The sequence below is a fragment of the Protomyctophum bolini genome (genome assembly GCF_963924005.1).
Source record: "Protomyctophum bolini genome assembly, chromosome: 18".
In the NCBI taxonomy this organism is placed as follows: domain Eukaryota; kingdom Metazoa; phylum Chordata; class Actinopteri; order Myctophiformes; family Myctophidae; genus Protomyctophum; species Protomyctophum bolini.
The window spans coordinates 21,614,456-21,628,798 of record NC_137879.1 but is presented as its reverse complement, the minus strand read 5'-3'; the positions used below and the strand labels follow the sequence as shown (position 1 = coordinate 21,628,798).

Sequence of the window (14,343 nt, the reverse complement as noted above, 5' to 3'; positions counted from 1 at the left end):
GAGCGCAGGGCATGGTTAGATGACATACAGAATGGCAGGAAAAGTGCCCTGTGCATTTATATTCCCTCTGTGCCCGAGTGTGTGTTTCTCAGAGAAATATTAATCTGCCCTTCTGCCCTTTCTAGCTAGATAAGTCCTCTCTCCCTGCTCTGCCTGTCTCTCTCTTTGTCACTCCCTTTCTTGGCTTCCAGTTGCTGCATGCATCCAATTAAAAGTACTGCTGATGACCTACAGGTTAATCAAGGGTACCCCCCCCCCTACCTCCAGCATAATTGTATGATGGCCCCAGTGCACCCCTGGGTTCCTGCACACAGGATGTCTGTCGCTCCCTTCTTAATGACACCCTGGCCAACAGTCCAATCGTCCTAGACTCTTCTCCCTCCTGGCGCTCAATCTGTGGAATGACCTCCGCCTCTCAGCCAGGACTGTAGACTCACTCCCTCTTTTCCGGCGCAGTCTGACCTCTTCAGACTCCACTTCACCCTGCACTCCTTATTCTTTGTATCACTTTTGTTTTCTGTAGATGCTGGCTATATTATGCAATTGTAGCCTATGTTGGTTACTTGGTTAATGGTTACTATGCATGTTATTGAGGCAGACATATACTGTTTGTTTGACCGCACATGCTAAGCATGTTATTTAGATAGCATGTTGTTCAGACAGTTGCTATCTTTAGATTTAATAGCTAGTTTCGCCAAAGAGATTTGGTCTAGATGGGATGAAGTATATAGACCCCGGGGACCTCAGTCAGCAAAGTACAGTATAAGGTTTAAGAGGTTAATTGATTTCAATGCACTCTATTGACGTGACCATTTACCCTTTCACTTGTTGACTTGGGTTCATGTCGTTTACTCTGATGATGCACTTCATAAGTCGTTCTGGATAAGAGCGTCTGCTAAAGGCCTAAATTGTCAATTGTCTTTCATGTCAAGCTTTGCATGCACTCCCTGTTGATCCCTTTCACCTCTCCAGCTCACACTTCCTCCCAATTTCCTGGTTATCTGCGTCTTTTATGTTCACCCTCTCCAATTTTCCTTTGCTCGCTTTATAGTCTCCTTGTATTTAGTGTGTGCGTGTGTAATATTCTTTTTCCACTTCTCTTCTCTTAAAATGTTACCCCTGTGTTATCCCAGTGCCCTACAAAGCCCAAGCAAACGGCAACCATATCCACACCCTTCCCTCTGCAAGCCTCCAGGGAAGAAGTAAAAACTCCATGGAGCACACCGTTAAGGGGATTAGCTAAAAATAGACCGGAGCCCGCTTTTCCGTCGTTCCTTGGCTTCATTTTCAAATACACTAGATGCATTTCAGGAAGATGTTTGCAGTGTGGGGGGCTGCCTCGCCCTGACTCACCAAGCCCCCCCCCCCCACCCTGCGTGTGGGCGTGTGCAGCCCCCCGTTTAGTGGCGATTACAGTGTGTGTGTGTGTGTGTGTGTGTGTGTGTGTGAGAGCAGAGCATGGAGCAGATTGCTGATCTGCCACTGTGTAATGGCGTGAGGCTGTGGTGTGGCTGCACCACATTGGTCCATAGCAGCGATTCCCAACCTGTGGGCCAGGGCCCACTAGTGAGCCGTGAGGGTATTGTAAGTTGCCCCCCAAATAATTGACCAAACACGATTTTAATGCTAATACAACATTCATAACTAGAAGGTGTGGTTGCCTCGATCGCTAATATAGGCCCCTCTCACTAATTTTGCTAGGCAATTACAATGTCACGTCACCCCTGTAAGTGGGATTTATCCCCCAAAAATCATGTTTTTGCAACAAACTGTTTCATTTTTCACATTTGCGGCACCCCCTATGAATGAAAATGTAATTGCTTTTGGCTTCGTGTTGATGCCATCACCCACGACATGTGTTTCAAATTTGGGATGGATTGGACATTCCGTTCGTGATTTGTGGCATTAGTTGTAAAATAGGCCCCGCCACTAACCTCAGACTTTGATTACGGCCGAACGACCAGCAAAATGCCTGTGGTGTTTTAATCGGATAAGTCCGGAGATAATGTGTTTTTTCTCTGTTTCTGATAAATGTTCTGCTTCACGTAGGGCATTCACTTCTAGTAATTTTTACTAGTTGACTAGTTGCCTACCAGTTAACTAGTCGACTAGTTGTTTAACTACCTATTATATTGTTTTTTTTGGAAATACAATTTGTACATTTAAAAAATGTGTACATTGGTGACTATAACTATAATCTACCTGATCTTGAGGCCTACAAAATCAGGGGGAAACCCCCCCTCCCCTTTTTTCTCTTTTTTTGTACTAGTCAACTAGTACAAACAAGGTCAACTAGTGGATTTACTAGTCTATTTACTATGACCTCCACTTGACAAAAAACAACGTTAACTTTTTAACAAAAAAATACCTGGAACTGAATGTTGCCAACTGTTTCCCCTGCTATTACAACTGAATGTTGCCAACTGTTTCCCCTGCTATTACAACTGAATGTTGCCAACTGTTTCCCCTGCTATTACAACTGAATGTTGCCAACTGTTTCCCCTGCTATTACAACTGAATGTTGCCAACTGTTTCCCCTGCTATTACAACTGAATGTTGCCAACTGTTTCCCCTGCTATTACAACTGAATGTTGCCAACTGTTTCCCCTGCTATTACAACTGAATGTTGCCAACTGTTTCCCCTGCTATTACAACTGAATGTTGCCAACTGTTTCCCCTGCTATTACAACTGAATGTTGCCAACTGTTTCCCCTGCTATTACAACTGAATGCAATTTGACTACGTGTCTAGACAAGTACACAGTTTTCAGAATAATGGTTTAATCTAGTCTCTATACCCGACAGTTGTGTTTGGTTAACATTGCTTTCAACATAATAAGCCTTCATTTAATACATTAGTGACAGTCAGGATATGTAAAAGCCTTTCATGAGCCCCAACATCATATTCATGTGGATCAAGGCATCATCAAAGCTAAACCATTAGTCCCCTACTGCCAGTATACTCCCTCAGGTTAATACATAGATAACAACTGATCACATGGAATTAAAGGGCAGCTTGTAACAGCAGTAAATGCTGCTGAAATTAGCACAGGGGAGAGAGTGCATGTAAATGCTATAAAAGGGAATGACATACTGTGTACCCCACACACACACACACACACACACACACACACACACACACACACACACACACACACACACACACACACACAGAGACCTGCTCTTGTGCCAAGGAATTTCGTGATTGATTGTCCTTATTCCTTAGTTGAGCAACGGAACTCTAAGCTTTAAAGCACCTGCTATAAGGACTGGCACAGCATGGCATAATTTAGTGTTAAATGAAAATGCCCATGTCTCACCCTGTCAGAGCAGTGCACAAACTCTGTCCTGGAACTAGAACTCAGGCTCAGACTCGAGACTTTATGGTGTTTTTCTTTATGGGGGTCCTTTCTTATTACAAGACTACTTATGTGCAAGAGCGTGGACCCCATCTGAAAACAGTTTTCGCTAGGAACCTTGTCTAAATTTGTCAAAAATAGTAGATAGATCTACAAGCCCATAACTTTCATGCATGGCACATTGTGAGCTTGTAGATGGGCTACTTTTAAATAGCTAAAAAATACAATAGGGCTTAAGTGTTTAAACAGTTCCTCATTTTGGTGGGGTCCCCTGAGAACCAGTGCCTTATTGGAAATTTGGTTTGCAGCGAGAAACACAATACCCATCAGATAAAAAAAACATTAGGAGGTACAGTATATCATGATCACCCAGTGTTTAGCGAGACCTCCCTGTAATGGAACAGTGTCATGTTTGAGTCTCACAGACGGCAGTATGTCAGCATGTCCTTGAAGAGTATATCCTCAGTGAATGTAGTTTTCTCTTGAGGGGGGAAATACAGCAGGCTACCGTACATGTAAAATATGTAGGAAAAATATATTTGACACATTGTGAAACTTTAAAATGCAGAAACGTGGCCAAAGGACGTTTTAGGATTGAAGGGAGCTAGGCTCTGTTACAGTTGAGAACAACGTTTACGACAAATGGGATACATGAAGATGGAGTCTTCCTCATGGACTGTTGACAGACAGGGAAAAACAATGACTACACACTGACGCAACATCTGAAAGCCCACTCTTCCCTCTGGGTGACACACGGCTGTTGGTTTTCCATCCAAAGCCTAATGAGGGACTATGTTAGCATTCAGGAAACGGTATAAAGCTCGACGACAGCTCTTCCCATGTGGTCTCTTTGTACTGCTCGATATTGTCCTTAGGCACACTCTCTCAAGCGGGTGCCAGATTTGGCTGCGCAAAAGGAAAAATTGAATACAAAAAAAAACTAAATAACGCACCCTCAAAAAGAGCATTTGAACTGCCTTTGGGAAGGACATTATCAGAAGAATTTGAGGTTGAAAACAAGCAGCATGTACCCTCCCCCCACATAGAAAATAAATAAATAAACCACTTACACAGCATGAAAACCACGTACACATGCAGCACACACCCTATACTTTAAGGGACATTTTTAACTGGGCACTATTTCAGACAACTGTTCTCGGGCACTTTTATGACACTCCCTCGCTTAAATCAATTACAAGGACTAGCAGTGGCATGAAGGCATCAGCGGTAATAACCCACAGCCACAGGGCTGCAGTGCCTCACCGAGTGAGAAGTGATTAATGAAAATCATACTGATTGGAAGCTGGGGAAAAAAAATCACATGAGAGGTACTCACACACGTCAAATGAGGCATCTACTGTACTCCATACGAATAAAAAATTGCTTGGGATTTTTCGCCTCTTCATTCATTGCAGGCAAACTATGGGTCACTGTGTACCATTAGAATGACTGTCAGCGACATATCATCACTTTAACCTTTTAATGCACACTTTAACGAGGTTGTATGTGATCTGTTTCTCTGATCTACATCATGGTGACAAATGACAATATTACTAAACCCCCCCCCCCCCCCCCCCCCGTCTTTTCTTGCATGCTGACGCATGCGAAAGCACTCATTCATGGCAGACTGCGAAGGTCGGGCATGGAGATTATGTTTTCGTCCCTGTCCGTGTGTATGTGAATGAGTGATTCTAAAGCTCGCACAGTGCTGGACATATCAAGCCCAAAATATGTTTCCAATCCGTTAATGATTGTTTTTGTTAATATTTTGTGCATGCATTACCCATTGTCCCTCCAGAATACTTCATAGGAAGGAGTGGCTCCTGATGTTGGCCTTGACGGAAGTGGTTCTTCTGGCTGTAGTTGCCTGTGTGCAGGTGGTGTGTCCGCCAAAGCATTTTTTCCTGAGCCCAACGTGTCTAGTGTCTACATGTATATCCCTTCACCCCTTTGCACCATACACAACCCTCACATGATCCAGACAGAATATGGAGTGCTCACTGCTTCCTGGAGGAAATATGCACCACACCTTTTCTAGTTATCACCGTAGCCTGTTTTACATCATCGGTTTACTCATCTCAAAATCACAGCCTGACACAATGCGTTTTGGGAGGGTTTGGGAAGAAGGATACAAGTGGTAACGGATTGCAAATTACCTGCATGTAGCTGCGACCAGCAACCTAATCTCAATACTTTTCAGCATGCGGTTAATTAGTAATCTGTAATTAACTAACTCTGAATGTAATCCTCCCTGCCATGGTGTTTCCTGAAGGGGAATGATGTAATGATTGTTGTGATAAGGATTGCTCTTGGCAGAGATGACTTTCATATCCAGACACGCTCCGAGTGGACCGCTACTGACTGTTCACTATGGTTCTGTCCTGTCTAGCTGGACCCAGACAACACCGGTTTCATCGCAGTGGAGAACTTCACCAGCTTGGTGGAGCACCATGAACTGCAACTGGACCCAACCAAACTGGACATGCTGTTCGCTCTGGTCCAGAGCAATGAAGACGGACAGGTGTGCTACCAGGAGCTTATTGAGCTGGTGAGTGGAAAGCAGTGAACAGAGAGATACATAACATACCTCTCATGTACATGTATCTCTCATACACACACACACACACACACACACACACACACACACACACATACAGTTAAAGTTGTTATTGTTACTGTTAAACAACTCCAACTGTATTCACACATCACAGGTTTTACAGGTATAAAAGGGTGGGTGAAATGATTTTAGTGCAAGCTAAATAGGAGGAAAAAATATCAAATTGTGTGTAATAAAGACAGAGTTCCTTGGTTTCTTGTGCAAATATATCAAATAGCAGAATATATCAAATATGCATAACATTTATGGGAAACGAGAGTATCTACAGTGCCTATTCAGCAGCCTGATGTCCTGACTGTGAAAACTGTCCCTTGTCTGTTCGATTCAGCATTTGATATTGCAGTATTGCCTGCCTGATGGTAACAGCATGAACAGATTGTGGCTGGGGTAGTAATAAGTGTCTTTCATGATCTGCTTAGCCTTGGCTACGCACCACTTGGCTTGCCATATACTGTATATCTTAGAGAGAGCTAAGCTCAGTTCCGACCCTGTGCTGGGCCGTCCACACCACTCAACTGAATCAAGTTGCGTCCCCTACCAGGTATTTTAGTTTTTTTGTGGCTTTCGCCTTTATTTTATATATATCTTTTATGGAGGGATAGAAAGTAGGCTGACAGGAATGGAAATGGGGAGAGAGATGGGGGGGGTGACATGCAGTAAAGGCCGTCGGGATCGGGAGTTGAACCAGCAGTCTGCCAGACTGGATTACCAGCCAAGGTGCCTGGACCGCTGAGCCACGGCCCAGGCCTACCAGGTATTTTTTACTTAAGTAAATGTATCAATACTGCGATGTAGAGTAATGCAGGACTCGTCCCAACACTCAATGCTGCTGCCGTAGAACATCCTGAAGGGAGCAGTAGGCTGAGGCTGTACAGATGTGGTGTGCGAGGTCCCTTTTGTGGTTTGCGAGGTCCCTTTTGTGGTGTGCGAGGTCCCTTTTGTGGTGTGCGAGGTCCCTTTTGTGGTGTGCGAGGTCCCTTTTGTGGTGTGCGAGGTCCCTTTTGTGGTGTGCGAGGTCCCTTTTGTGGTGTGCGGGGTCCCTTTTGTGGTGTGCGGGGTCCCTTTTGTGGTGTGCGAGGTCCCTTTTGTGGTGTGCGGGGTCCCTTTTGTGGTGTGTGAGGTCCCTTTTGTGGTGTGTGAGGTCCCTTTTGTGGTGTGCGAGGTCCTCAGAGATGTGTAAGCTGGGAATTGAAGTCACTGCAGGCCCTTTCCACTGTGACACCGTTGATGGGGATATGTGTGTGTGCTCTCTTCCCTCTGCTATTGTCGACAGTCAGCTCCTTGGTCTTCTTGACTTTAAGGGCAAGGTCGTTCTCACTCAAATATATCGGTGTGTTGGTGATCTGACCTCGTGTAGGCAGTCTCATCATTGCTGAAGCACAGGTGCATCATGTTGATGATGGAGCTCAGTACATAGCCACACAGTCTAGAGGAGAGTTCTCAGCACACGCAGCCCTGAGGCGCTGCTCTGTTGAGGGTCAGTGGTTCCGATGTGGCGTTGCCCATTTTTACTACCTGAAATGACCCAACAAGTATATAGCTGCACAGTCGGGTGCAGGCGCATGAATTTGGTGTTGAGGTTGGTAGGAATTATTCTGTCGAATGCTGAGCTAGATAGATAGATAGATACTTTATTAATCCTGAAGGAAATTAAGGTCCCTGTTTTAAGTAAATTAAACAATGAGGAGCAATGCTGTTGTGCACACTTTTATTCCAGTAAAATAGCAGGTGCCATTGAAAAAATGAAGTCCCTGCATGGTGGCAGGTGTCCAGTCATACTGACATATTATCTTGGAGTGCTTGGCGACTGGCAAAATGTTGGGCATCTTGAAGCCCGCGGGAACAAACAGCCTGCCATGCAGCTGTCACACTCTGAGGATGCAGCGTTACGGATGTTCACCCACTTGAAGGGTTTGTGCTCATAGATATGTAGGCTGGCCTCCTCAGGTGTTGCTATCTCCGACTGGACGGGTTTTTTTTACCTTGAACCGAGCAGAACCGAGCAGAGGAAGGCAGAGGGTTTTGCTACACAGGTGGTTCTGCCTCTGACGTCCGTTATTGTCTGTAACCTTTGACACATTATACCCATCAACTTTTTTCTGTTCAGCTGATCTTCCATTTTATTGTTGTACTCCCACTTGGCCTTTTTGTGACTGTTCTCTGGAGGTCAGAGGGGGCATATCAATAAATCTGACATGTTCCAGGAACTGTAGGTTATGTCACACACACATGAAGTGCGCTACGTGATATCAATGCCATTAATCCACTGGGTCTGGTTGGGAATTGGGATATATTCGAACTAACTTGGTTAACTTGGAACATCATCTGTCCACTTTCTGATCCAATTCAAAATCCTGTGACCGTGCTTGAGTACTTGCTGATGTTGTTCTCAGAGGCGTGCTGGAACATACATACATACACGCACGCAGGCAGGCACACACGCACGCATGCACACACACACACACACACACACACACACACACACACACACACACACACACATAACGAATGCAGATGACTAAACACTGCCTGGGCCGTGGCTCAGCGGTCCAGGCACCTTGGCTGGTAATAATAATATGATGACCAGCAGTGGTTCCCATATGGAGACATAATAGTCTCCTTTGTGTCTCCAATAGGGAGCATAGGGAGCTGGTCATCAAATTATTGGCTTAGGAAAGGAATGTGACAAAAGCAAAAAGTACCCATGAATTCAAGTCTCCATGGGTTGAGTAATCGATTGAAAACTAGATAAAGTGCTCCTCGGGGCACAGGTCTCCACCAGGGCAGGTTAGGATGTGGCCTCCTGGTGGCGCTATAATAGGCCAATGTGAAAAGGGTGCCATTTCTTCTTATGCCTTGGATGGCAATTGGATGATTTGAGGCATTTTTTTCCTAAAATGTGTTTTGCGAAAATCCACCTGTTGGTGGCGCTATAACAGGCCAACGTGAAAAGGGTGGGATATATTCCTCAGTCTAGTAGGAAAGCCCATGAAAGTTTTCTCGTAAATTGCACGCTGCGTTCATGATTTGAGGTTTTTTGTTAATAACCGGCCAATCCTGCAGACTTTGAAAGCCAATGTTAGCCAATTATGATGGAATATGAAATATCGGACAGATCCGTCTTGAACGCATGACTATAGAGAGAGTGCGTAAAGATTTGCGGGATTTTTGGACAGAATCTGGAGGAGTAATAGCAAAAAAAAGATTTTTCAAAAGTCGGCCTCCTGGTGGCCCTATAACAGGCCGTTTGGCAACGACCAGGTTAACGGTGCCGGAGATTAGCTGGTAACGGACGGACACACACACACACACGGACTCACACACACAGACTCACACACACAATCAGACAATGGCAAATTTGTACGCATGCACACGTACGTCCGAAATTTTAGAAAGGTTAAAGAATTGATTCTGTACCCTCCAAAGAGAACAAGTAAGCTGGCAAAATGGACCAACTATTGGTGCATCTGCAGTTCCAGGAAAGGGAGGCTCATTCACTCCAATTAAAAATATTGATAAATCCACATGATGTACAGCACTAGTCTACGTCCATGTGATGTACTGTTATTGTACACATTTTACATTATACTGATACACTGATCACTTGCTTCTCTGTAATCCCATAACTACTATTATGTCAGCATTCCAATTAAAAACTATAGCAAAAAAAAGAATTTCAATTCAAATATAGCAGATCTACAAGCTGTCACACTGCAACGCGTTTTGAGCTTGTAGATTGGCTATTTTTGCTGCCTAAGACAGTAATATGCAATGTGGCCCTCTGGAGTGAGTGTGGAAATATAGTAGCCCTCTCCATCGTCAAAGTTGCCCACCCCTGCCCTACAGCTTCCTTGTGTCCTGATGGCTGTACCCCACAACTGACACAGGCCTGGGTAATGGGTAGGCAACCCGGCCTGTCGGAGAGCTGCACTCCAAGGAGCACACTATTTGTTTTTACTAGTACTGGGGTCATTTTACACATTCTTTTGAATACAGACATTTATATGTAGCAGAGTACACTTAGCAGGCCAAATGTCCTCAACAGTAGCAGTAGTAAGGTGTTTAGCACTCTTCTTTCTCATTATATCAAATTCTGAGCTTTTCCTAAGTCAATAAAATATAATTGCAACTGTAAAAGTCTTGGTCGGGAATACATCACTACTAGAGCTGTCTTTGTCTCTTATTCCCTTTATTACATTTCTCTCTCTGTCTTCCTCTCCGCCATCCCTGAGTTCTGTCTGTGGTTTTGTAATGAAGGCTGTTCGATTTGGGGCGCGTCCAAATCGTCTGAGAATTGCACTGCGGTCATACAGGCTGCTCCCACACTGACATTTCAGCTTACCTCCCTGCTTGTTTTGGGGATCTGTACTGCTCTCCTTGAAGTGTTTTCCTCCCCCTGAATCATCTAGTTTTAATGCCTCCTCTTTTTAACCTCTCTCATGAAGACCTCAGATCTTGTTTCCTTCTCTCACTAGTCACTACTAGTACCAAATTCCAGCATAGGAATGTTATTATTATGTGAACTGTAAAGGGTTTTGGGGGTAACTCTTGCTCTTGGATGCTTTGGTATCTGAGGCATCAGAAGACACACTTTTAACATGGCCTGTCAGCAAAATGCAAATTGACTTCGATCAGCCCAGCGCTGGTATAGTAGCAGGCAGTAATCCGAGGTAATTTGAGTATGCCCCAACCTAGGAGAGGTATCGACCCTCTGTATCTGAATAGCTAAGATTTGTCTCCGCGCCCATATGTGCAAACTCTCATCATACACCTCCCCGCCCATGAGCGTGCACACAGACAGACACACGTGACTGTACACACATACTGTACTGTATATGTACTGTACATTATGTACAGTACAACACATAAATCATGGTCACCCATGCAACTTTCTCCATATGCATGCAGTTAGCCTAAGCCTATACCTATACAGACATTCTCTCTCACATGCAATGAAAGACCAATACTGAAGGCCATATTTCTCTCTCTCTCTCGTTCTGTCTGTCTCTCTTTCTCTCTTTTATATGTGGTGGATATTGCTTGCAATCTCACGATAGATATGTATCACGATACAGAGGCCACGATATGATATCGATATATATCGATTATACGTTTATTCAGAATAATGACCGTGTTGCACAAATACAATAAAACACTTTCAGGCCCACAGAGATCTTTAAATTAAAATAAAATATCTAAACATCCTAACAAGGGTTCTGGGAAGGGAGTGCATTGCAACTTGCAAGAGGGGCTTTGATAACGTTAAACAGAGGTACGTTTGGCAACACTTCGTCACCCAGATAATTCATGCCGTTTATTGCCGTATCGATACAGCAGCCTCTCGATCGATTCACCTATCGCCCGGATGTTCGATCGATATATTGCCATATCGATTAATTGAATGCACCACTACGACGACGACGCACCCACGCACGCACACACACACACACACACACACACACACACACACACACACACACACACACACACACACACACACCAGCATAGTACCAGCATTCAAATCCGAGGGGGGTAAAAAATGTCTGGCCTTATTTGTCCCTTGGTCGTGGAACGATCTACAGTCCAGACTAAAATTGGCTTTGAAAGTTCCCTTGAGAAGTTTCAAAAGGATCATTTTTGATGTACAGTCCAACACCATGTAATAATTCCTCACTAATAATCATGATAAAATGGCACGATTTTTTCCTACTCAGTCTGTGTCTCATAGGAGGGCTGTGGGCAGTTTAGAAACCGTCTTCCAGTGTCATCATCATTAGGCAGATTATTTTTTAAACAAGATTTTGTTTAAAAAAAATTGTTTAAACAAGAAAATGTTTAGATTGTCATTATCGTGAGAATGATGGCTTCCATTTTCACATTGCAACTTTTCAGGACTAGAAAGCCTGCAGTTTCTATTAGCTTGTATTCCACATCAATGATGTCACTGGAAGACGGTTTCTGAACTGCCCACAGCCCTCCTATGAGACACAGACTGAGTAGAAACCTACCTAGGACCTACTATATGAAGATAGGTTGAAAAGTGGTGAAGTGGTCCTTTAAGGTGTATTTGCTGGTCCAAAATGTAACATTAACGATGTGGTATTGAAGTGTAATTTTATTTCTGCCTCTTGGCCAGTTCCCACTTGTAAAAGAGACGCAATGTCAATGTGTTTTTACTTTTTACTGGTTAAATAAAGGTTAAATAAAAATAAATCAAAACACACAAATACACTCCCATTGATGCTTCTGGTGCAGACTTGCTAACTGATTTCGATTTGGATACTTACGTGAATGTTCTCTCGGTGTGACGGTCTCTGTCTTTCTCTGTGACGCCTTCCAGGTTTGTGCAAACGGGTCTCTCTTCCGCAGGCCGACCTGTAGGCTCTCGGCTCTCTCTCACCCGCTCTCTCTCCTTCTCTCTCCCTCTCATCCTTTTCTTTCCCCAGCTCACTTTTCTTATTTGCCTGTCTGACAATGCCCTTTCTCTCAGTTTCTCTCTTTGCGTCCCTCACCGCTCTCTTGCTTTTGCGTTCTTTGTCACAGCTTTTCCTTTTTCCTGTGTGTGCGTCGGATACTCAGATTCATCTTCCCCTTGTACTCCTCCTCCTCCTCTCCCCCTCTATTATTACCCATTCCCCTCTCCTCTCCTCTCCAGCCATTTCGTCTTTCCCAATCTCTCTCTGTCTCTCCCCTCCCCACTAGGGAAGACACTGTATGTGACGGATGACATTGGTATTTTGAGTTAGAAAGTGCAGCGCTGCCATTCTATTATGTCCTGGATCTACGGTCTGCCGTCTGGCTTGAGTTAGGGCCCGGCTACCAAGATGGAAAAGCCCTGTCCGGGAAGATCGACTAGTGTGTTGTAGAGTGTGAGATTCAGAGTGCGAGTGGAGTGTGTGTGCGTGTGGATGCGAGTGTGGCTATTTCTCCATGCCCTGTAAATGTGCTGTTGTGATTTAGAATCCTCTGTTCGCTCTCTAGTCGGAGGTGGTGACTGGTCATTCGATTGATTTACCCTTCTGTAAGCAAGCGTGAGCTTGAGGAACAAGATGACACCAAGGCAGTCTCACATAACATGTTCTAAAGTTTTATAATGGTACAGAATTGGTCAAGATAGGACATTACGTCATTTCATTTCAAGCTTTTTTCCTCACACCATGCATTTTTGTGCAATATCTTTCTTAACCTGTAACTATGCCATGGACCAATAGTGGTCAGTGGGCCGCTGGTTGAGAAACTGTGTTCTAGCACATAAAGGATAAAGGAGAATAATATGGTACCAGAAACACATCTTACGGGTGATCACCTACACTAGTATAGTTTCTGTACGTTATAAGATATACACATATTAGGATTTATGTCAAGCCTCTTGCATTTTCCAATGTGCCTCTTAAAAGTGCGTGTGCGCCCGTCCATCAGTCCCACGCGCCTGTTTGTGTCTACACATGCACTATTTTCCTTATTTCCCAACCAGTCTTTGCTGCAACTTTAAGAATGTAGCATGTTTGATAGTTACAATACATTTACATTACATTATTGATTCCTATACCACCCCGTAGCATCAATATAGATAGATCAATAGTGCTCAAGCCCCTTTTTATCTCCAGGCCATTGTGCTGCACATTGCTCATCCCTGTTCTTAACCAAATCTATTCCAATCCCGCGATTTCTCAGCATTCGTGCCTGCAACCTCAAGTCTCGGGTTTGTTTAATGTCATTTAATCCAGAATGAATAGTATTTTATTTATCGTTAACCTCCGGTGGCTCTCATGGTGTGTATAGTCATCGAATATTCCAAATCTCCTCGTGCACGCACACATTCTAAAGCATTTTAGGGCTCTGATTGAGACAAAGTACCACGTTTATAGCTTAATAGGTTGCGTTATGCATATTAACGTACGTCCGACTTTCTTTTAATGTTCTCCTGGTGAGCCACTGGTGCCTGTCATGGACTGTGCGGTGCAGAATGTCTTTCAGCCACACATTGATTCTGGGGGATGTGTTTGTGTGTATGACAGCATTTGACATCATGCAGACTTATCTGAGCTAGAGAACTCCATCCGCTCAGCCTGAGGCTGAATAGGTAACACGCCACTAAAACATCTTCTCCTGGGACAGCGCGCGCACGCACACACGCACGCACGCACGCACGCACGCACACACACACACACGCACACACACACACACACACACACACACGCACACACACACACACACACACACACGCACGCACGCACGCACGCACGCACGCACGCACGCACGCACGCACGCACGCACACACACACTCTCTCTTATGCTCTTCTACATACAGTACTATGTATAATATACACAGAATTATTCAAGCATGAACACATGCATTAAATTCCAT

The 14,343-nt window shown here is 44.3% G+C and overlaps 1 protein-coding gene across 2 annotated transcripts in view; it reads left to right on the top strand.

Annotated features, from left to right (window-relative positions):
- The window catches only part of rhbdl1 (rhomboid, veinlet-like 1), a 57,596-nt gene that overhangs the window by 16,517 nt on the left and 26,736 nt on the right, over positions 1-14,343 (top strand). For both annotated transcript variants that reach the window (XM_080788385.1, XM_080788386.1), the window contains one exon: positions 5,748-5,906. In XM_080788385.1, coding sequence (XP_080644511.1) covers positions 5,748-5,906 — 159 coding nt within the window. The remainder of the gene's footprint in view (positions 1-5,747; positions 5,907-14,343) is intronic.